At 40.1% G+C, this 24,188-nt stretch overlaps 1 protein-coding gene across 2 annotated transcripts in view; it reads left to right on the top strand.

Annotated features, from left to right (window-relative positions):
- Positions 1-24,188, top strand: part of NR3C2 (nuclear receptor subfamily 3 group C member 2) — a gene marked incomplete at both ends in the record, with an annotated part of 207,464 nt that overhangs the window by 144,950 nt on the left and 38,326 nt on the right. For both annotated transcript variants that reach the window (XM_081999312.1, XM_081999313.1), the window contains one exon: positions 7,681-7,797. In XM_081999312.1, coding sequence (XP_081855438.1) covers positions 7,681-7,797 — 117 coding nt within the window. The remainder of the gene's footprint in view (positions 1-7,680; positions 7,798-24,188) is intronic.

Genomic DNA, 24,188 nt, shown 5'->3' with positions numbered 1-24,188 from the left:
ACAGGAGAGGGGTAAAAGACTGAACATGAAAGTAGGTAAAGGAGAAGGTTAGAAAATAAATTTTATTGAAGGAATCAAAAAGGAGGGAGGAGTAGAAAGTAAGAAGACTTACAAAAATATCGTAGAAGCGGTAGGTAAATTAATCCAGCAATAGAAAAGGGTAAAGAAACTGAAAGATGTCTTGATCTAGAAATAGCAGAAGGTAATTGAGAATGAGAAGCAAGCAGGAAATATCCCAGATGTGGTGAAAATTTTGACAAAACCAACACAGATTTTAGTTAAGTCTTGAATTTAGCATAAAGGAGAGAAAGCTCTAAATTCTTGCCTCAGAGAAGGATTTAGACTATACCTATGCTCTAAGCATACTCTGTAATAATGTGTAATGATGGATCAATATTGTCGCCTTGAGCGATTGGCAGATACAGCCTTTGTCTGCAGCCAGAAAGCATGTTGTCTGGGAATGATACAGTCAGATGAGTAAAGCTGTGGAGTAATAAGGGAGCTAGACCTTGAAGTCAGACTGAATGTTGGGAAACCCTGGGATTCAATATCTAAAATACAAAACTGTATAAAATGCCAGGGCAATATTCATATCTTAAGTTCTGTACCTTGTCTGTGGCATTTATAAGCTTATTCTGCATTACACATAAATCTCAGCATGAGGAATCAAGTTTATTAGTTTACTGTGGTCAGACTGGACTGGTTTAAACAGAGCTGAGGAAGTTAATTATCCAATGTCTCGGGTGGGTCTAGCAATAAGTAACTAGTTATGGAGAGAGGGACCAGCCGTGGCTGCAGCCTTTGGAACTGCAGCGGGGGGGACGGGTCCTGCCGTTGCATTCGGATGGCCGGCTGGGAGGGACTGCCCTAATCTCTTTCCCAGGTTGTTTGAACCAGTTCAAGAGCAGTAAAACAAGGTTATGTAATTGACATGTGATGTAGCCTAAAATAGTGACTGCAAACATAGGCTGCTGTTGCTGGGCAGTTGTCAACTGCTAAAAAAAAAAAAAAAAAAAAGCCTTCAACTGTCTAACAAATGGACCTTTTAAATGAAATTGCAGTTCTGATTTCTACTGATTAGCAGGCGTTTTCCTGTTTTGTTTTGGGTTTTTTTTAATGCCAAGAAATAGAGGCTCTGTGAAAACTAAAATTTGGAAAGAGATTCATCATCATACTCATTGTGCTGATTTATTTGAGAGTACCTACCTACAGCAGATGGTGAAATAAAAACCTCAGGTATACACAGTTTGTTTCTTGATAGTGTGATAGCACTCCTGCCAAACAGAAAATCCTTTTCTGTATGTGGAAAATCATCGTGACAAGTCTTAGCAGTAATTTTACTTATATACTGGCTATGAAAAGGTAGAAATTTATTTTTATTAATTAAAAGCGCTTATATGGATTACAGAGGTAGCATCTGTTTCACAAAATCTGTGAAGGTTTCAGAGCTGGATGAAAGGAACATGTCACATAGCTTGGCGAGCACAAACGAGAGGTTAGGATGTGCAGATTATGTGAGTTCTTGCTGTAGGAGGCAAATCCCTTTACTAGGGCTCTACCAGAAAGCAGAAAAACCTGATGTTAAGTTCTGTTTTTTGACCAGATATTCCTGAAGTGAGAGGCTTCCCTTAGAAAATCCTGATGATTTTCTGCAGCATCTTTCCTTCAGCAGGGAAGGTCTGTAGCTGAGGTCAGGAGGGTTGCAGGGCCTGAGCTCATGCAATTTGATGGGCTGGTGGGTAAAGGGAAATGGCAGAGTTGAGGGGTAAATAACATTTATGGAATTGAGGGAAGCAGTGTAGAATTACAACCATTCAACCCAGATTTTCTTCTCCCCCTCATTCACTAGGGTTATCAGGAGTAACTTTAGTAAAATGGGTGGTTATGCTGGTAAATACTGATAGGAGCAGCAGGAGGATCTTCAGAGGAGTTTCCTGCGCTAAGGATGCCCAGGTAATAGTGTGTAACACCTATACACACCTGCTTGAGCAGGTGCCAATAGGTACTCCAAGCTGTAAGGCTTTTACAGGTATCATTGTTATAGTGGAGATAATCTTCCCTCTTGGGAAATATAGAGAAATCTAAGCCCTTAGTCTAACCCAGAAGCTGCAAAAGGGATCCTAGCTCTGATGTGCAGATCTGCAGGGCAGGGCTGGAGGTGGCTTCCAGCTCCTATCTCCAAAAAAAATGGAAGAAGGTTTGGCTGTTCTGGCAACCTGCAGGGAGAAGACAACTTTGACTCATAGAATTGCAGGCAAAGTATTAATTCTCGTTGTGGAGGAAGAAGGAAAGTTTGGGCATTTTACATGTGTTTTGTTGTGTTTCAGTTAGACGCTATTTTAAAAGTTGAGTTTTTTTCAGACTTCTGCTTTGTTTGGTCCTTAGCTGCCACTCCTGTTTTCTCACTTTCCCATCCTTTTGCAAGGCTTCTTCAGTCACGTCTTTGTCTTGGGACCCAAAGTATGTTCCAGTTTCAGACATCATACCTGGAGTGGCTTTTGGACTTTCCCCTTACCTTTTCCAGGGGACGTTGCAGTGGGCATGTTGCTCTAGCAGAGAAAAAAGAGTTGGCTGCCCAGGTAAAAGCAGGAAAGAACGTGGGGAAGGCAGCGGTGCTGCAGGAGAGGAGCTGGGCATTAGTGGCGCACAAACAAGCATGAGTCAACAACCTAATGCCATTGCCAAAAGCCAGATCTGGTCCAGGATTGCGTTAGCAGGACTGTTGTGTGCAAAATGCAGGAAGCAACCATTTTATTGGGCTTAGTGATGGTGAAACTCAGCGAGAAAAATGCACACGGATTTGGGCACTCTGTTTTATGAAAGAAGCTGAAAGAGAATAAGAGGAATGACGACAGATTCAGGAAGCGTGACCTATGAGGAAAGATCGCGAGAAATGGGTTTGTTTAGTCTAGCAAAGAGACAGGGGACATAAATCTTTTGATAGGCATGACATTGTTGTAAGAAGGTGGCAATCTACTTCTCTGTGCCTTACAGGGAGTGCTAAGATATCTTTCAGCTGTGAAATATTCCCATTTGGGTTAAATGCAAAGGGAATAAATACAGCTTAAAGGCTAGCTAATCACTAGCCTAATCACATGGCTTGTAGGGAAGTTGCAGAATACCTTTCCTCAGAAGGTTTTAAGGCAAATTTAGAGAATGAGGGGAAAAAAACCCGCCTGAACTGTTAAGCTAGTCTTATGCTTCCATGAGTGGGCTTGAATTAAACGGTCTTTGGATCCTCTTCCAGCACTATGCTTTTTTTTTCCGTACAGAATTTAACATTTGATCATAGTAGTTGCTATTTTAACAAATGTAGAAGACTCATTAATGATTTTGCGGTTCCTGACTTAGACTTCAAAAAACTGGGGAAAAAAAGATAATTTTTAGGAGGAAGATAAAATATGTGGAATATTTCAGAAATTGCTGTCATTTTCTCATTTTGCCTTACATAGTAACAGAAATATTACTGACAAGAAATATCTGTATATTCTATATATATTATATATAACCATTCCTATTGCAGCCTTACATGTCTAGAAGTATCGTGGCCCCTTGAAGAGCGCAGCAGCGCACTGTACACGTACATGAGCTAACCTCAGCAAGGCAGTTGTGGGGACCAGTGACTCAGTCATTGTGCTGGAGTTTTAAAATGGGGAGAGGCACAACTTCTGCTGCAGCCTCATTTTGGCAGTAATTCATAGGCCAAATAAGAACAGGGTTTTTTCTCCCCTCTTTTACTGCTGAATTTTGCTTGTTCAATAAAGGGTAGTAAGAGGGAAGACTGAATTTCATTAATACTTCTTTTTGTTTTCTTTTGTAAACTTATAAAAGCAGGGAATTAAAGAGTCTTTGCAGGTGAGAGAGTTGGAAATGTTGAAGTATTTTTGTGCGTACATTTGGATGTGTCATTCTGTGGTACATAGTGACACAATAACCTGGAAAGTGCAAACTCGAATATTCCTTTAGCTCTACTGTGAATAGGACAGATCTTTATTTCTTCTTAGTGTATAACTGTGTAGTACCTATTAAATATTTATTTTGAACAGGAAATTTTCCTGGCATCCTTTGTAACTTTGTATTTTAGATGGAACAGGAATTAGCTCGTATAAGTGCACTTAACAGTGGCATATGTAAAAATTACTTTCATCTTAATGCATTAGCACATGGGAGATGAGAATTCGATATCTACTCTGTCACTTTCCAGCCCACTTGTGGGTGATTAAACTGGATAAAAAGAACAACTGGATTAAGCTAAACAGAAACTACACAAGCAGATCGATACATGTCTTGAAGGAGTTTGAGATCTAACACCACAAAAACATCAGCCTCTTTGCAGGACGGTCTTTATCACCTCATTGAGATCCTGAAGAGCCGTGGAGGTCTTGAGAGCTGCATCAATTTCAGATGTGTAGGTTTTTGTTGAAGTTGAGGGGCATGAGCAAGGCTCATGCTACACAAATGGAAGATACTGATCATTATGAGCGTATTCGCTTTACTAACTTATTTTACAAAATTAGTTTTATTTGAAACGTATCATATTTGATTGCATGGAAATCTGAAGCCAGTCTTTTCATCATAGACGATAAACTTTTTAGCTGAAAAACTGTTCATTATTATTTCATAGCTTTGCCTGAATGCTGGTCTGTTCTGTTTTTTAAGGGTTTTCAAATTACTTCCCTTAATGTAGGCTTTAAGAGATGACTGTGGTTATTTAATTTTTTTTTTACATATTAAAAAATTTGACAAGATGATTTTGCTTTTTGGAAAGACTTTTGCCTTGCTTACTAGGAAACCTACTTACAGATTTTGTACCATATGTTACTATTCAGAGATGCATGATTCAAAAATTGATGAACCTTTACTAAATTATGTTTTCTGAAATTACTTGGTCTAGAGTAGATAGGCCAGAAAGCAACAATTGCAGGCTACCTAAACTGTTTTAAGGGTGACTTACGGAACAGTTCTGCTATGGTGGGAATATTTCTTAGGAAGTCACAGTGTGACAGCGATTGAATCAAATAAACATTTCCACAATATTGAAGAATGTGACCCAAGTAATTATCCTGGAGTACATAAGCGTTAAACTCTTTTTATTAAACCCATTAGCTTTTGAAAGCAGTAGTGAAAAATGTTGACTTAACAGGTGTACAGTTTCGTAGAGCAAACTGCCTTCAGGGTAATTCTGCGATGGGGTTCACTTTGCAGCATTAGAGCTGACTTGTCATATTAATAGCCTGCACCCGCCCGTGGAAGCCTAAAAATGGTATTGCAGTACTCTGTGATATACAAAGGACATTCTACGAGCACTAAGCAATTGTACTTGCATTCCTAGCAGAAAATAACCATTTTTCCCCTTTCCCCACAAAAAGATAGTATACCGGTATTTGTAATGACATATAAACTATCTTTATACTGTATATAATTTTAAACACTTTTGTTTTCTGCTTTAATTTTACTTTCATGCTGTCTGCGTGATAATTCTTTAGGAGATGTGCTCAAGTCAGTACAGAGCAAAATGTAAATAGGAATTAAGTCGCCTTGTCTCTTGTGTATCTGGTTTTTTATATAGATCACATCAAAAAATAAACATTGTGTGATAAGCAGGTTTTCATTTTTGTGATTAGCTGAGAATTTTATCTTTTCATTATTTAGCAGGCCTACTTGAAGACCAGCTTTAAGTAGATAAACACTGGTGCCGTCACTATACTGTACTTGTTTTTATGCCTGATGTATCTTCATGAACTCATATTCATGAATTATTTTTCCCAAGTTTTATTGTTTTTCATCTCTGCTAGGTAAGGTCCCTTAATAAAAACCCTGTTTGCCCATCTGCTTGTTTAAACATCTAAAGCATTATCTAAATTATGATACCTTTGTGATATCACAGTAATACTTTGCTTACTCAAATAAGATTGGTTCTCTTTTTGTGAGATGCTCAGTGAAGAGATGCAAGAAATCGCTCAAACTTCAGCTTGCTGTCTAAATAGATAACATTGGGTAAGGGTGAAGGGAAGTTGGATGCAGAGGTAGAAAATGACTTGTCTGAATTTTTAAGGCAAATTCCTGGAAGAGCTCAAAACAGAAGCCGGGTCTCCCATGTCCCATGAATATTCTTTTTGTCTTTCCCCAAGGAAGCATGTTTGTATTGTGGAAAATATCTTGGCAAACATATTTTATGCCTTTTGTGCTACGGCAGCTCTGTCCCCTTACAGAGCCTGTGTCTTTGCTCCTGCTCCCCGCACACGTCGGCCTCCCACGCGTTTCAGTGCTGCTCTGCTTCTGAGCTCTGCCTGGGCTTCCCCTCCCCACCCATAGCTGGTGCTCGCCTCGGTCACTGGCGTCAACCTTAACGTTATTTGTATAACTCTTGGATTTCTGCGCATTTGGCCTGCTTCATTTATGACCTGCTTAGGAGTCTCTTTGCTTAGCTGCTGGTTGGTGTTACTGCATGTCCAGTCTGAATTTTGTTTTTTTTCCTCAACCTTGCATTTCAGACATCTTTGTAGTGAACTCATGTTTAGTTTACAGCGTAATGAGTTTCTTGCCTTATGTCTAAAATGCATGTCCCTGAGGCTCAGTAGTTCTTACAGAGCCCACTACATAAGCCTGCAACATGCTGTTGTATTTTGCACAGGACTGTTTTCTTGAACTCTGTGTGCTGGCAAATCCTATAGTTTGCTTTACAGTCTGTTGTAGTTCTGTGTGCTGTGTCCTTTCATCCTTCCTCTGGAAAACCTCTGCATTGTTTTTTGTCACATCTGCTGCAAACCGTTTGTTCTCGCCACTCCAGATCCACATGTGCAACCTCTGGTTGACGGCAGCTAAAATAATCTTCTTCTCTCACTTCTCCTGTCGTGCTGCACCAGCCCCTCGTGGCTTCCTTTATTCTTCCACATCAAATTCAAGCACCTTACTTTGAAAAGTCTGTGTGGTAGTGCCCTTGTCTGATACACTGCATCCGTTTGCTCTACCTCTGTTCCTCCCACAAAGCAAAATGCCTTTTGAGTCTCCAAGTTGTTAAATGCCAGCTTATTTCCCTGGTTGCCATGTATTTCCCTTCCGCTAAATGTTGTGTGTTAAATACCTGCTGTCTCCTCAGGAGTGCTTCTGTGGGGCTTTACAGAACTGGAATAATACAGTTGTGATTTAAGCCTGTTTTGGTAAACCCTTCAAGAAACCTTCTGCTGTATAGAAGGTAACTGATTAAATCAGAAATCAAGCACTCGGTGAACTGGTTTGCGAGTGGAGTATATTGGGAAAGTTAACCTCTACTTCGCATTTCTGCTTTAGATTGTGAACTTTAGCATGAGGGTGGCCCACAGTTTTGTATCAAAACTAAAAGTTGTTAGGCTGCTCTGTGATATGGCACGTGTAAGAAGATTTGAAAAAGCTCAAACCAATCATTTGTTTTTCACAAAAAGAAAAATTCTAGTCCTGCCTAGAAAAAAGTAATGAGATCTTTCTTGTGAGAGACCAAAACTCTTTCCCAAATTAACCAGAAGAGATGCTGATAGTAAGGGCTGTGACAAGTCACCAAGATTATTGGGAAGGCTAAAGGATGGGATTGGGAATGTCTGCATTAATAAGAAGCTCAAGATGACTGCAAAACCACAGAGAAGAACAAATTGGAGTTATGTAAATACATCCTCTAATAATGCGTTTTGGTTTTGGTTCATTCAGGACAGCACAATTACCTGTGTGCGGGGAGGAATGACTGCATAATTGATAAGATTCGGAGGAAGAACTGCCCAGCCTGTCGATTACAGAAATGTCTGCAAGCTGGAATGAATTTAGGAGGTAAGCAGAATATTAATAGTTTGGTCTCTTAATTTGATTAGGCAAAAACATTGGAAATGTGCAGCCTTTTTATAGTTCTGGCAGCTGCATAATCTCAAAAGTTTAAGGTGGAATTATTCTGAAGAAGTGCTTAGTAGCTAATGAACTATTGTCATTCTATATCAGGTTTTGGAGATATGTATTTTATGGCCCAGAAAAAAGAAAAGTGGGTGTTTTATGATGACAGTAATTTTAGTGGAATCTCATATAGCTAAAAGTGTTAAGGTTTCAAGTATTGCATGCTTCTTTTTTTGGTGATGAGCATTCTCTCGAATACCGAAAAACATTTTACAACACCATGAAAGCAAATTCACATATAGTGAAACCTCTCAACGTTTTTTGTTGCTTATTCAACATTTATATTGATTTATTTCTGTGGCTGTTTGGATATACGATAATTTTGATGATGCTACTCCATCAACATACACCAACAACAAAAAGGCAAAACCTTTTCTTAATTATCAAAAGTATTTCGAAAACAGTACAATAACAAAACTTGCGATAGTTTTTTCTGTTGCTTTGATTCTTCAGTTGCTATGTCCACACAATTCTGGCTGTGCTTCAGTGGGTGTCTTGTTTCAAGCCATCACCTGAGCAAGTTGTGTTACAAATCACTTTTTCCCACCACTCTTAGGTTTATTATGTTGTCTGTGAACGGAAGTTTGGATACTGTTGCAGGTCGTTTCCCTTATGCACAGGGTGGCCCTTCCCTTAGAGTGTTCTCACTGTTCCAGAAGATTATAACACAGTTGCATTGATTCCTCCAAATCATTTCCTATCTCGTAATTTGCTTTTTATCCTCCTGGATGTATTCTCCTAGTAGCTTAGTTCTACAGGCAGATTTAGCTGCTTATCTTTCATAGCTTATATGCAAAATCCTGGTTCCTGGCTGCTGTGTTGTACCTTTTTTCTACCTCGCACACTTCTTTTTCTGTCTTATCTCCCAGCAGAAGTACTCAAGCAAGCCGCTCCATACTTTTTTGGGGACAGTAGCCCTGTTAAGACCTCTTTCAACCCCTTTCCCAATTTTGAGATGCTGTGTTGCCCCCTAGGCCCCTTGTTTTTGCTTCCCAAAGGAAAATAGGACCAGGTTGTGGCATGCTGGGGGCTGACAGCGTTCCCTTGATTTTGAACCGCGCTATTGAATGGGAAGCGGAACGGCACCTTTGAAACGGGAGCTCCATGGTAGTAGCTCCTCCTTACCAAAAAAAGGTGCTGAAACTGCCTGTGGAGCAGGAAGCCCAGCTACCTGGAGTGCTGGCAATTTCGCTGGAGCCCATCAGCAGCTGGTACAGGGCATCCTCCGTTGCCGTGCCCTGTGCAGCACCAGCAGAGCTCCTGTGAGCCTGCCATGCTAGACAGGCAAGTGTGCTTAGCACTCCAGCAAAATACGGGGCTGCCGTCCAGCTTGATAACCTTTTGGAACAGCAACACGTGACACTTCGTCTACAATGTCATGAGTTCATCACTGCGATTTCCTGGTGTGTTTCGAAGGACGTGTTCACACAGTGTTGTCCACACAGAAACAAGGAGGGAGGGGTAAACTTTTTGCTTGAGGGGGCTGCTCTTTTTTTTTTAAATTGGCTGGAAGGCTGTAAATGAGGAATGCATTGAAAAAATCGTCCCTTGTATCGGAACTTGGTAGCCTGCTGGAAATTGTAGTTAGTGATCTGCATTTAATGACCTAGAAGGCCCAGTCTACCTTTACAGTGTACAGCTGGCACGTTGTTAAGCTTTGTGGTTGAGCTGTTTTGGTGATTCTCCCCACCCCCGCCCCTCCCCCCCACATAGAGAAGCTAAGGTGAAATTCCCATACCTGATGTGATCTGTTTATGCCACATAAAGGAGCTAAAATGGCATAAAAAGGTCCTTCCATCACTGCCATGAATGAGATAGTGGGGAATGGCTCTGCATGTCAATGCAATACGGTGCCTTCTGCATGGTCCAGGAGAGAAAGGCCAGGTTGGAGGCAGAGGAGAAGGACTGCTGGAGAGATGTAAAGTGCCTGCAGCCCAGAGACAGTGTTACTGTTTAGAGAGCCCCAAGACCTGCCAAATTATGCTAACGGATCTTTCAGCCTTTGAGCCAGTCCAGGTCTGGCAAGAAATGTTGGTAGCTTAAGGCCATTTGCTGCTTAGGCCATCCTTCTTCCTCGGTGATGAGCTTTGCATTGGGCATCTATGGAGGAGTAACACAGCATCTCGGACTTAATTTTGGGAACTTCTTTGCGCTGTTGCAGGGGGTTTCTGGTATGGTGGAGATCATCACAAAAAAGGAGGTGGAAATGGCAAGAAGAGATATTAATGCATATTTGAAAACAGTAATTTTCTCGTCGTATAAATTTGCAGGGTTTGGTATTAAATAACGTTTTTTCATAATTAGCCTGAATAGACTGAGTATGTTCATGTTATTATGAAGATACATTGTAGCTTCGTGTGGTCAGCCTAGTTTTGCCAAGAATATACATTACTCCATTACCTGTTTCTAATTTGGACTTAGAGGCAAAATGTGCAAGTATTTTGTTAGTGTGATCAGTAAGGAGCCGGAGGAAAATGAATTTATAAATGCAATTTAGTTTAAGTCCTATTTGCAGCATAGTACTCTATAGCTGAGTCACACTGCACAGTGCTGTGCTCTTTGTGCAGTAGATCTAATTTAAGCTCTCACCCTCCAAATGGAAGCAAAGGTAAACACAAAAAACAAACTGTATCAGCAATGCCTATGTGTTTGGTTCGTGAGAGAGTAAGATGATATGCAAAAGGGTCATGGGCATAGCTCAGGGCTGAAATGTGTGCAAGTTGCTGAAGCCATTTCTTTTCCACTTGTACATAATTATAATATTTTATCCCCTCATTAAAAAACAAAAACAAACAAACAAAAACACAACAACAACAAAAAACCAAAAAAATCCCACAAAGAATGTCCAGTTGATGTAGAAGAAATGTTGTATCAGGGAACAAGGTCTCCCATGGTCTGGAAAAGCACTTAACTCTCCTTTGCAGCTCTCCTCATCTACAGATGGGAGTGAAAGACCCCAGGCTGCTTCCCAGCTCCTCCCAGTTACTGCAATAGGGGGTTTATAAAGCAAATTTTGTAATTTGAAAATTTGTGATTGTCTTTATACTGTTACTGAAGTTATTAATAATATCTGTAGTGGAAAACTGGAAATCAGAGAGTTTTCATGTTCCTTGCAGCACATTTTTACATAATCTCCAATTAATCTACTGATCTTTTTCCGTTTTTGTTCAGTTTTTTTTCCCTTTTAGTTGTATTCTTTCTCAGTATTTGTAAAATGTTCTTTCTTTTCTTTACTGTGTCAAAGTGTTACAGGTTTGTTTTGATGGCATATCTTCTAATTCCCAGCATGCTACATTTTTTTCTAAAAAAAAATGTACATACATTTTGATGTGTGGCAGCATGCCATGTTTTAAGCACCTTTTAAAAAATATGTGTAATTCGGTGATACAAAATACACCTTTTCAAGAATGCTCAACCAAATTAATTTCTCAGTTTTATTGTTTACCTCCTCCTTTTGTTTGTTGAAAAACTGGAGCATTTTCCAAGCTCTCATATCCTCTAATAATCTTTCAAAAATTATTCATCAAGTCAGCAAATAATTTACCTAATTATGTTCTTTTCTCAGTTTCCGTTTTGATTTTATAAGAAGCATCTGCAACCTGTAATTTCTGCAAAGCTGAAGTTGCCAAATATCACGTTAATTCATCCTCCTCATTTCTAGAAAGTATGTGTGTGCACTGCAGACAGATATATCCCTTAGGCAAGTAGGACTCCAAAACTTTTTTGGGAATCGTAGTTTGTTTGTTGTTTTGTTTTCGTGTGTGGTTTTTTTTTTTTTTTAACTCCAATGCCATATGCTAGACTTAATTATTGGAAGACATTCAGAGTGAGCAACTGCACTATGAAGGTATGCTGGCCCATATTTGGTTTATGCTCTTTTCAAGATTCTGTAATTAATTTTCAGTTAATTATGGACCAGAATGACGTTATGAATTGTGAAGTTTCTTCCAGCATACGCCGTGATCAGATTTGTGGAGTCTCTCACTTCCGCACGAGACATTTTCATTTGACTCCCACCTCATGCTGCTGTTCCCACGGCAGCACCGAGGAGAGGGTCTCGGTGAGACCTCCCAGTCCCACAGTGGTGCTCAGCATGGTTTCTTACACCACCAGCAGCTGCATCCAGCAAGGCAGCTGGTGCCTCGCAGCAGCGCCTGGGCCACTGCATTGCAACCAGTGGCACGCAGAGCCTCCTGGTTTGACTCCTGTGTGCCATGCTCTGTGCTGAAGCCTGGAGAAGGGAAATGTTTTATATGGTGTGACTTGAGGACATACCCCCCCACCTCTTTTGTTGGCAGGTTAGTCCTAGCCCCTCTAATGTGATGTAGTGACCAGGCATCCCCTTCTCTTCTGCTGCATGATCAGAGAAGATCCCTCTTCTGCCATGTGATGTGCCATACATGCATAGCGGACAAAAACGTGTTGAGAGGTCTGTACCGTGTAGGACTGCAATCCTTTCCTGCCTTGGCTCCTCTATAAAACACTGCTGAGACTCACTGGTCTCCCACAACAGTGAGAAGCAGCTTGGTGAAGTACCCTTTGGATATCAAAGGGATATAAAATAGATTTCACCTTGCAAATGACATAGTTCGTCGTGCTTTCTGCAGAGACTGCCTGTGAAATTTGAGTCTTGGGTTTGCATACATTTACATATGTAAGACGCTTCATGCACAAGATGCTGTGTCTGATTTCCAGTCTTCACTTGCAGATATCCTTACTTTTTATACATTAAAATATTTCAATAATCTGAAAAATAGGTTAAATGAGAGAATGAGTAGTAAGATACAGTACTTCACCTTTTTGCTCAGCTTTCCATTTTCTGTTTAATAACTCGTAGGGATTTAAAACTGTGGTATTATTTTCAGTTACTGCAGCTTATGTGTTTTATGTTATCATTGTTCCTATCTTTTTGAGAAAAAGAAAGCAATAGGGAGAAAACGAAGAGGAAAAAAATGATGAGTATTAGAAAACTGAAAACTAAGGAAAAACTAAATACAGCAAAATTGTATCGTCCTGGTTTTCCTTAAAAATTTCTACCAACTTTCTACTAAAAGTGTCATAAATTTGAAAGGAAAGAAACCCCTATGTGTAAGAAACTAAAGCAATTTTGGGTACATGTATAATTAACTTTTATTTTTCATTTAAACTTTAACTGCAAAGTATTTTAAAATACCCATTAACTTTAACTGCATTTCTATTTGCATTTATTGTGTAGCATTTTCTTCTGAGGGAATCTAGTCAATTTATTTTTTTAATTTGAACATTCAGCTAGGTTTGTATCAGTTCTTCCAAGAGACTTTTACCAATATACAACAGTATATTGTTATTTGTAGGTTATTTGTTATTTGTGGGTTTTGTGAAGCAAATCCTCATGTTGTCAACTTTTCTTACATTTTAGCTGGACAACTTAGTTGTGGTACCTACCAATGTCTAGATTATCATTGGTATTGTTTCAAAGAACATTCGTATTTTTCTGGGTGTGACAATTTCAGAAAACATCTGTGTTAAGATAGAAATCCATCAAGTTATGAGATTGTGTTAAAATCCGCTCTTTCTCTTAGCTAAGAAGTGAAGCACTAATTTACCTACTTTTATTTGCACGTACAGTGTATCGAGCCCAACAGAGTAATGTAACCTTAAGATGTACATGTAGGTAGCACCATGCTACCTTGTGTTGTGATTTTGTTAGGTCTCCCAAATTGTCTCATGGATGTACTCATAAGAGGGATCAGCAGGGAAATTCATGTTGTTGCATGAAGTCCATGTTGGTGACTCTTCAAAAGAAGACACCCTTCTGCATGAGTAGAGGCAGTTGTTCTTAAGGCACTGGTGTTACTGCACCACCCCACACCTTGTGATTATTTTTTTTTTTTTAAGGAAAAAAAAAAAAGTCTGTCCTGATGTTTCGGATCTTGTAGGAACCAATTTGTTCAGCAATGAACTTTTCCTACTTTTGTGTCCATCTTCCTCCATGTTACAAGATACTGCTCTTGCCCTGCTCTCAAGATGACCCTCTAACTTTTCAACTTGAACCATCGTCAAGAATATTGTAGATAACTATCAGAACACTCACTTGCCACAACTATTAAGAAACTGTTTGAGGAATGATGATTAAAAATGCAGAATTTTGAAGAGGGCTGGTAATGCCAGAGTAATCTCTCAGGCATTGACTAAAAAATGGTATTGAAAGCACATCATTGTACTTTACATTTTTCTGATGATTTTATTTCATATGTGAAGGCAGCTCAAGAAGACGCACTTCCGTAGCCCGAAAGCACACTGCTCACATTCAGCAGTCTTTGATCAAACTCCTAATCGGGTTCATGTTTTTAGTACTCCTGTGGTTTTTTTTAAGTTTTGCTGGTTTCAGCTCTGCCTTCTGATGAGCGCCCAGCTACCAGCAACATTTGTCTTTTCTCCAAGAACAACCTTTCTGGCTTTTGGCACGGGTGTGCTGAACTCCAGACTTCCCTGTTTTATCTGCTGGACGCTCCATCGTACCATTCTCAGCATAACACCCTCAGTTGCCAGCCTCCCAAAGGAGGTGCAGTTTTTCGGGTCTCCTGCTGGGAGCGTCCCAGCCAGCCTCGCATCACATGGCGGCAGGTGCCTCTACAGCCTGTACAGGCTCAGAGGTTGCTCTTTCCTGAGCAGTTCATATTCTGTATGTGATGTCTTGCTTTGGTTCAAAACACAGAACGGAGAGAGGCGATCACAGCTTTCTGAGAGGAAGGTTTAGGTCCTCCCAAAAGAGGTGCAAAAAAATCTCCCACCGTTGTGCTGCTGTTAGGTGACACAACTGAAGCACAGCAGTGGCTCTTCCTTGGATGTCTTCTGCCAGGCATTCACTGGCTGTCTTGTGTGGATCCCCTGTGCAGTGCCCATGAGCTTTTAAGCTTTTCTGTCTGTTGTCAGGGCTCCAGCTTTCACCTCCAGGATGCTCCCAGGGTAGGTGACGTTTGTGGCCTCTTGACTCCCCAGGACAAAGGCTAATCCCCCTTTTCCCCCTGTGCCCTGGTACACCACTTCTCTGTCTTGTAAGGTATTTAATAACCTATTTTCCTAAGAATCCTGAAATTAATTGCTGTTTATCTTTGTTGCTCATACAGCTGCATAAAAGCAAGCAAGCCTGTAACACCTTTGTTCATTGCTTTGTCTCGTTGTGCTGGAGCAGACCAGAATGCTTCAGCATTTCTGAAATTCGTTACATGCAGCTCTTGGTGATGTTTTGTTTTTTCCTGAATCACTAAATTATCATGCTTCCTTCCACAGTGCTCTAAGTCCATATCCTTTTTAATCTTCCCCACAGTAAAAGTGTAGTCCCTGCTATGAAAGCATGTCTGTGTCTCCCGTTCCTCTTTCCAGAGCTGCTGGTTATCACCAGAGCCCTTCTGAAACCTCCCCCTGTGGTTTGTGGTGGTGTGTTTCCATTACTCACTTCCCCGTCACTGTGAGAAGCCGTAGGAGCAGAAAGAACTTGTCCTTTTAGCTTCTGCCGAGCCATTGCTTCAGTGAGTTTCCACCTGAGTAAAAGGGTGTGAAGATTTATCTTGCCATGCCTGACACAGCTTTGGACACAAAGTATGGTGGGCTTGCTACGGTGAATAGGGGTTTTTGTTAAAACCCTAGTTAGTTGCCTGCAGGTGTCCTGTGGACCAGTTTGGAAGAGCCTGGAGTAGAGCAATGAGAGTGATCAGCAGCCTGTAAAACTTGACTGGTGGGGCCAGATTGAATTACTTAGTATTGTTTAGTGCAAAAAAAGGCTGGAGGGAAAGTTGAAGAGGGGGCAACAAGTGTTGCTTTAGCAACAAGCGTTGGTAAAGAGAGAATGGAGATGATCTGCTTTCCATATCTGTGAAAAGCGGGACAAGAAGTAATGAGCAGCAAGGAAGATGCAAGTGAGGAAATGGGAGAGTATCTGTTACCATAAGGCCAGGGAAGCACTTGAATAGAAGGTCTGGGGAAGATGTGCAGTCTGCTGTTGGGCGTCTTAAAGATCAGGTGAGACAAACATTTGCCGGAAGTGATGAGGGTACAGTTGGCTCTGGTCTGAGTAAGAGCATGGATCGTGCAACCGTCCTGGCTCTCTTCCAGACTACGATTAATATTAGGTAAGTAGGATTAAGCTAGATAATTTTTGTGCAAATAAAAAGTGAAAATGTTATTTCCATGTACAAAAAGACTTTTTAGATTTTGACATCACTGAGCTTCATTGAATGAGTTACTCTGTATCTCTGTCCTCTGTGTGACAGCATGTTTTGAAGAAGCAATGATGCTAAGGCTATGCAAGTCTTGTGCCCTTTCTTCTGACATTGTGTTGCTTTTTTGATTGTCTGCTACTTTGGCACCTCACAGGTTTTAAATTGACTCTAGAGCTGTGCTTTACTCCAGTAATGTCACAAAGAAAATTTATTCAATCACAGATTGTGCCTTAGCACGTGAATCTGTTGTTTGTTCCCCTTGTCTTCTCATGTACCTTGCTTCAGAATTACTGTAGTAACTTGTATTTTGTTTTGAATCTCATTTCCTGCTTTTTTCCCCACCAATTCCCAAGTGCATGCCTTTTCCATTTTTAGTATCTGTGTTTTGTTGTCATACTGGAAAGAGTGAGCTGAGGAAACTTGCATGTGGCTTCTGGGTCTGTCTGCACATGGTCCAAGCACATTCAGGCGTGTCATTTAGACATCTTCTTAGAGGGGCATGTATTAATTTTAGTCATTACTGGCTAATACTCTGCTTCGACTGCCACACTGTCAGTTGCAGAGAGATGCTCAGTTTCATGATTCAAATCATACATGTGGGTAATATTGCAGAGTTGCATTTTCCCTGGAAAGGTGGTTAATATCACATACAGGGTGTTTCACTAACATTCAGGGTGGTTTATTAAAGCAGGAGATTAACATGGTTATATTCTTTTTTTTTATGACTAATCATGAACTGGGTGGTCCGAAAAATTCGGCTGAGACGACTGCAGAAGATAAACAGCCAGCTTGTATTTCACAGATAGCATTACTGTTCTGGGAAGCAGGGTAGATGATTTCTAGAAGATGAGGGACAGACCAGCAGCATTGGAAGTATTAGAAATAACATCATCTGAGAGAAATCTGAGTTCATAATAACTGGGGATATGGAAATTGTACAGGTGAGGAGACAAAGTATCTCAAAATTTTTGTTACTTGGGAAAAATACCAGTGGGGATGTGGTGTGTTACGATGTAATCAGACGACAGAGGGAAGTGCAGCACTTATCAAGCTGAGTTCCAGTAATAGTAGTGCAAGAACAAAAATGAAGCATTTAAAGCATGGCACGCTCTTTAGCATGGAGTGGAAGCATGAGCACTCAAGATACAGGATGAGAGGTGCTGCGGCAGAGTTTGCTCATCAACGTTTTTGAAAAACTGAAAAGCTTGAGTACCTGTGTCTCCAATGTAAATATGAAGAGGAAATTTCACAATGTAGTAAATGTCTACAGGGCTGTATCGGGGGCAATTGAGATGACTTAGTGTTATGATCAGGATGAAGGGCGCATAAATCAGACTTAGCATTGGGTATCAACTCAAATAAAAGCAAGAGAGAAGACTTGGATGAGGAACGCCTGCAGAAGGTTGGACGGGAATGGATGTCTTGGGAGGAAGGTTGTCACTTGGCACAAGGCAGAAACCAGTGATCATAGCCAAGAGCATTCAGTGTGGTACAGTGGAAGATTTCAAAATCTGTTCTCCAAAGTTTCCCTAACTTTGTTTTCAACCAAGTTATTACCAATGCTAGTAGTTCAAGCTGCTGATGTTTCATTGCTGCAGGTGTCTTGGAGTTGTAGGCAACAAATACTGGAATTGTAGGTGATCTACTCTTCACATTCATTGTTGGCATTTTACTGCTGGTCTTTAAATCTATTTGATGAATAGTCAAAATGACTGATGCATTTAGTAGACAATGCTTAGCTCAAAAATGCTTGAATTTGCCATACATTTGAAGAATGAATAGATAGTAAAATAGGAGTTTTGGGAGCATCTGAAAAGGACTGATTAAGATTGGCTTTCATTAACTTTATAATTTTCTTTTGTAAGCTTTTTTTAAGGCTTTGTTGGATTATTTAAATATTTAGTAAATACATTTCTTTTGAAATTAATGAAGCAGTACAAGAGGGAGTTTTATGTATCAAAAATGTTAGCTGTGAGACTGCATGATGTCAGTTTGGGATTTTATATGAAATATATGTGGGGGGAATTTTCATACTTTAGCTATTTCTCATTAAAAAGCTTTATCAAAAACAGCTTGATTTGATTTTTAACAGGAAACCACTAATTGGCATTTGGTAAAAGTTGTTCCCACACGGGGAGGAGTACCCCTATGAAACTGTTATTTTTCAATTAATTATCACTTTGAGGATTGCTGAGAAACAAGCAAATGTGTTAGACATTTTCCCTGACAACCTAAATATTCCTGTAAAATGCACTTTGGAACTCAGCTTTCTTTTGTTACTTTTGTCCGCTATCTCTTCACGAATGCGTAGCCTGAAGCTCGGCACATCTAAAAGAGGGATTAATTCCCTCTCTTTCTTACCCAGACCCTTCCCAGTGCCTTCCCTTCTTGATTGCTGTAGACATCACTGTCCCACTCATCAGACAAGTAGGTAACCTGAGCTTCATCATTGACTCAGACCTCAAAATACACAAGATTTGATCTGGGCTTTCACCTTGGTTTATCTGATGCAACTGTGATGGCTCTTGTCTTTGCAAGGCTGCTTCTTTTATCTGTGCTATGAAGGCTGTCCTTGCAAGCAGGTCTCTGTGGCAGTGGATCTACAGTCCTGAATCCTGCATGCAAAAGCCAGCACACTGCAGAGGAACAGTGTCTGTTCCATGAGATGTGTGCAAGCGCAGTTATGAGGTGCCACCTCCCTGTAGGTGTTTGTATTTCACCACTCAATATCTTTAGCCATAAGTATAATCAGAAAGGAATGCAGAATTCTCATTAAAATATTATAAGATTTCTCATTAAGTGAGTGCATAATTACTTGAAATAACATTCTCCAAAAGTAGCTGTGAGTGGTTTGTTGCCACACTGGAAGAGAATCTGAAGTAGGGTCCTGTTGAGGGTCAGTTCTGGGTCTACAGTTTTACTAATTACTTGCATAACAAAGTAGGGAGTGAATATGTAGGAAATTCTCCTCTGTGGCCAGAATCAGAATTCAAAAGCATCTTCAGTTCTAGTGTCTGAAACTAACCTGATGGCATTTTCCATAAAAGTGCAGAGGATTATCTTGAGAAGTGCAAGTTGAGGTTTGCAAGAATGAAATACCTGAGAGCATCTGTTTAAGATTGCAGTGAAGAAAGAAGCAGAGTTGCATGATGATTGTATGTTAAATTTGAGTCAGTGATGTAAAATTGTTGCAAAAATAGGCAAGTCTCGTTTGATACTAAGGCATTATTCCCTTCTTGTCAGAGCTGGCAAGCGTAGGCCTGATGACAGTGTCTGGTTTTCAGCACTGCTGGTCAGGGTAGTGGGGATGGGGCAACCTTAGGAAATTGTGCTGGTTAGTAGGATTAGCAGTACCTGTGTCCTTCCTGATGGATATGTCTCTTACCTCTTCTTGAAGATCTCCAGTATGGAAGTCTCTGCTGTGTCCCTTGATAACCTATTCCAGTTTTTCAGACCTTTACATTTAGAAAGGTTTCCTTAATCTAAACTGCATCTTCCTTTCTGAAACTTCATATTGTGTGCCTGAAGAAAGCTGTATACAGACTACAGGCCGCCCAAGAACAAGGATAATAAGAAGCTTAGAAAAAAACCATAAATCTGTAAGGAAGAGTTGAAGAAACTCGATTTATTTTAGTGTAGAAGAGAGAAACATATTAAGAAGGCCATGATATCAGTCTTTCAATACGAGAAGTGGTGTAAAAGAGAGGACAGGAATGATAAGTTGTTTTTATGGGCACTAGGGGAATGATGAAGAGAAATGAACTTTACTGCAGAAACAATGATGCAACATTGGAGATGTTGGGGGAAAACTGACTGGTTAGACGTTAGAGGAAGATGGGGGATATTGCGGAATTCCCTTTATTGGAGATTAAAAACACACTGGGTTGGGCAAAATATAGTTGATCTTACTCAAAGCAAGAGGATAAACTGCTTCACATATATTGTGTCTATGCTTTACAATGCTGTACTGGAGCATCATTGCACTGCATTGTATATTAGAATCTGTTCCAAACAAAACAAAATACAAACACCTCTGAAATTGTCCTATAAGTGAAGAAATAAGCTGGAAATATTTACCTAGTTACAGTCAGTTTTACTAGTAGCTTAAACCCAACTGGAATAAAGAACCAAAATATGTTTAAATGAACACAATGAAAATAGTGTACAATTATGTAGATTAAAATGTGTGTTAGAAGCTCGCTCTTTCATCTGTGCTGTACCTCCTTTTTGGTATACTGAATGTGAACCAAGAACAAGAATTACATTTATGGATGTGCCTGGATCTTTGCAGGGTCTGAATGAAGGCAAATAAAATTTGACATACCCATAAATCAGACTTCATGCATGTTTATTCCTTGTCTTTAAGCTGTCCAATCCTGTCAGATTAAAGTGTTACTTATTAATTAGTAAGCAGTTGTGAATGATGTTGGCAATGCCAAACTATGTCATTATTTCAGTTATTGCTACCGTTTCATTCTACTGAATTCAATCATTGACTTTAAGCTTATTTTCCAGTAAAAGCTTGCTTTTGCTGGTGAAGGATAAAAAATCAGGAAATTTTCATTGCTTTGTTAATATACTGATTCCTCAGGCTCATGGCAAGTGATACCATTTTTCTATCACTTTCTATCTCCTCTGGGTCACAGCTGTCAGAAACAGATTTTAAATTTTATTTTGCTATGTGAAGGCAAGACCTTTATTCTTTTTCCTTGCCAGCTGCAGTCTTCCTTTCTTTGCATATTTAGACAAACTAGTTGATCTCTTCAGCATATCCAAATGCCACTGCAGAAACCGCCTTTGAAAGGCCACTGCTTTGCAAGAGCAAAGTCCTTTTGGTGGTGTGTCTTCTGTGAGAAAGGAATCTTGTCCTCTCCTTTTAAGTCCTTGGCCCCTGCCTCAGTGGTTAGTTTTCATTTCCTTCCTCCTCTTGGTCTGTCCAGTCAAACCAATGACTCAACCACTTGTCTGTGTGTCTCCCAGATTTGTACCTGGCCTTTCCTCTTACACATGGAACAACACTTGGGGTCACATTTGGAGGTGACCAAAGCTCTACCTGAAAAGCAGTGATTTGCTTCCCAAAGTTGGTAGCTGGTTTATGGAAGCTTTAGAGTCCTGTCTTGGTTGTTCCCTGGCGAATAAAGGGTGCATGCCTGAATGCACTTTGGAGAGCAAATGGGATGATGCTGTAAGATCTTGTTTGCATTACTGCTTTTCACTTTATTCCATGCATTTGCGTGTGTGTGTGTATATATATAAAAAATGTCTGTATTATTATCTAGAAATTTCTCAGCAAATCTCATACCCATTGTGCTAGACACTTAAGTGAAAAAATGTCTGTACCAAGATAGCTCAAAATTTTCATATATGTCAAGATACAACTGATTTGGGGGAAGGGAGACACTATTTGCGGTAGCAGTAAAATAGCTAATGAGAACAGATGTCAGCTCACTGAAGTAAGTGAGGCAAAGGCACCAGGCAAACATGATGAAAAGATTCAGAGCAGGAAAAAGTGGCATTTTGATGGAGCATTTATCTATACAAAGGTGGAAGCAAGTGACAAAGTATGTATGTTTGGTGAGGGCTCAGAGGAGAGCCTACCTAAAGGCTGCTACAGCTGCCTCAAGGGGAGAGTTGGCAGCTTGACCTTTGGTGAATCTGATGCAGCAAGGTGCCGTAGGTCGCTTTTGGAGAAGAGAGGCAGGCAGCAGTGGAGGGGTGTGCGGGCGTAGGGTGGAAGGGGGAAAGCTGATAGCTGTTGAGGTTGAGAGGGAGGTGGTGGTGGTGGTTGTAGCTCAGGTGCAGAGTTCGAGTGGTGAGGTTGGGACCTGGATGGAGGAGCTCAAGTATTTGAAATGCAGGTGTACGCTGGCATGGCGTACAGGGCAGGCACAGTTAAAGGTGGTCAGAATGTGTGTGTTTTGCAGCATATTGTCTACCCTCAGACTGCCTAGATCACTGGTAGTACTGTACGTACTTTGAAATAACCCCAAGTTATACCTGTTTGAAGTGCATGTTGTGATCCCCCCTCACTTTGTCTTTGTAATTACATGCATTTACTCAAACTGCTGCTTTCTCTTCCTCTCCTTTACCTTTTTTTTTTTTTAAACATCCATTGCTTCCTGTGTTCTGTGCTGTATCCATTTTGGTTTCCCCTTTCCTTCTGCTGATGTTCTGTGCTTTAAGCTAGAGGTAGTGTACGTTCTTATCTTTTGATATCACTTTGATAACACTTACTGATTCAAATGTACTCTGCAACATGGGTAGAATAAAGATCTGTTGGGTCAGGATCACGTTGGTCCTGGCTCTGGCAGAGCTTTACATGTATGATAAATAAAGCTCTTAGTCGTCTATATCATGTCTTTAGCTATGCAAATAATAATGGGGTTTTGATAGGCAGCAAGGCAAGCTCTGAATATCATTTTTTTAAAAAACAATAATTGCAGGGAATTATCATTGCAAGTCTTGTAATTCACTCTGCATAGAACTATGGATAATTTTCAAAACTTCAGATTTCTTTTTAGGGCACCGGATGCCAGCATGAATTTGCAGAGCATTTTAGATTATTCATTTGCTAAATTTAAAGACTGATATAATTCTGCAAACAAGATATTGCTCTGTTATAAAACTGCTGAGTTAAATAATAATATATATGTCTTTTATCCACTGTTGATAGCATTTTGTTCTTTGGCAGTTTTGGATCCTGTTTTCTTTTTTAACAATACTGCTGCTGAAAATCATTAATTTTGAGCCTATGAAAAACAGTTGTCAGATGTGTGGCTGTGTGGAGTCCATAACTTAATTTGTGTATATTCCCTGGGGACAAAGGGAGTATAGATTAGCTCCCTCTAGACTCATCTTGTATAGTATGTGTAACTTTCCTATGGTATTTTTAAAAGAGCGTATAGTACCTTGCCTGTCTTGTAACTACCCGAATACCTCAAACTTAACCTTTACAAATCAGGAATGCCATAGGTTTGTAGCTGATGTTCACATTAATTTGTATTCAGAAAACAATTTACAATATGGTCACATTCAGTTAATGTACTGTTATTTGACCTAGAGTAGCATTCACTGTTGCAAATGACCAGAAGCCTATTCAGTGTTTTACAGATGGCACGAAAACTCCCAATCCTGAAATTGCACCTCCCTGTTTCGGCTTTGCAACAGGAGTCTTACAGATGATGGGTCAATACTAAGGAACCAGTTGTCCAGGTCTAAATCCACCCCAGTCTCCTGCCAATAGCTGTTTTCAAATTATTAAGTCACGTCTCTTTGCTAGATCACAAGGCTGAGGCTGTAGTAAGAGGGGAAAGATACTAATTTGCCTTACAGTCTTGACAGAGCTCAAGACTGTTAAATTGCTTTTAATATGGCATCTCAGCCTTCCTCAGTGCCTCTGCAGCAATACCATTGTCCCTTTCTAGGTAGGTGGGACTGACATTGAGGGTGACAAACAAGCAAGCTGGTGATGCGGGCTGCTCTCGTTGAGGTCTTCCAAGCATGTGGAACAACATGCGGTTTTGCAGAATTTGTAGGCTTTTCTTTGAACATGTTGGACACGGGCCTGCTCATATTAAATCCAGGTAAAACTTTGCTTCCAGAAGAACAGGGACTGCTATTTGCAGTCAGACTTTTAGCTTATTTATTCCTCTGTTATAATGTAACTTATTGTTAGAGCTACAAAGGAGGTCTGTTCTACATCCCTTTTCAATTTTATGTGACTTTTCAGATGCTTCATGTTATTTTTCATTACTTATTGCAATGTACAAGATCTTCTAAAATACTTATTCAACAAAAGTCGTTTCAGATATTTGAGGTGTTAACCTCAGGTATATCTGCAGTGTGTCTTTCACTATTGTTTGTTTTTCTTCAACTATTACTGTATCTCAGATGATTTAAAAATACAGGGATCACAAAATGATATGCTGGCTGCAATAACGCTGAACAGGAGCTGCAAGAAGTCCTGCAGTTAGAGATAACATGCAGTCACTGGCTGTGCAGTCATTTGGATGAAAGTCTTGTCCTAACCCCAAATAGGCTTCAGGCTTGAGCATTGCCATGTGAAATGTCCCA

Source organism: Phaethon aethereus, assembly GCF_964289735.1.
Source record: "Phaethon aethereus genome assembly, chromosome: 4".
NCBI classification, from domain to species: Eukaryota; Metazoa; Chordata; class Aves; order Phaethontiformes; family Phaethontidae; genus Phaethon; species Phaethon aethereus.
This window is presented reverse-complemented; position numbering and strand designations above follow the sequence as displayed.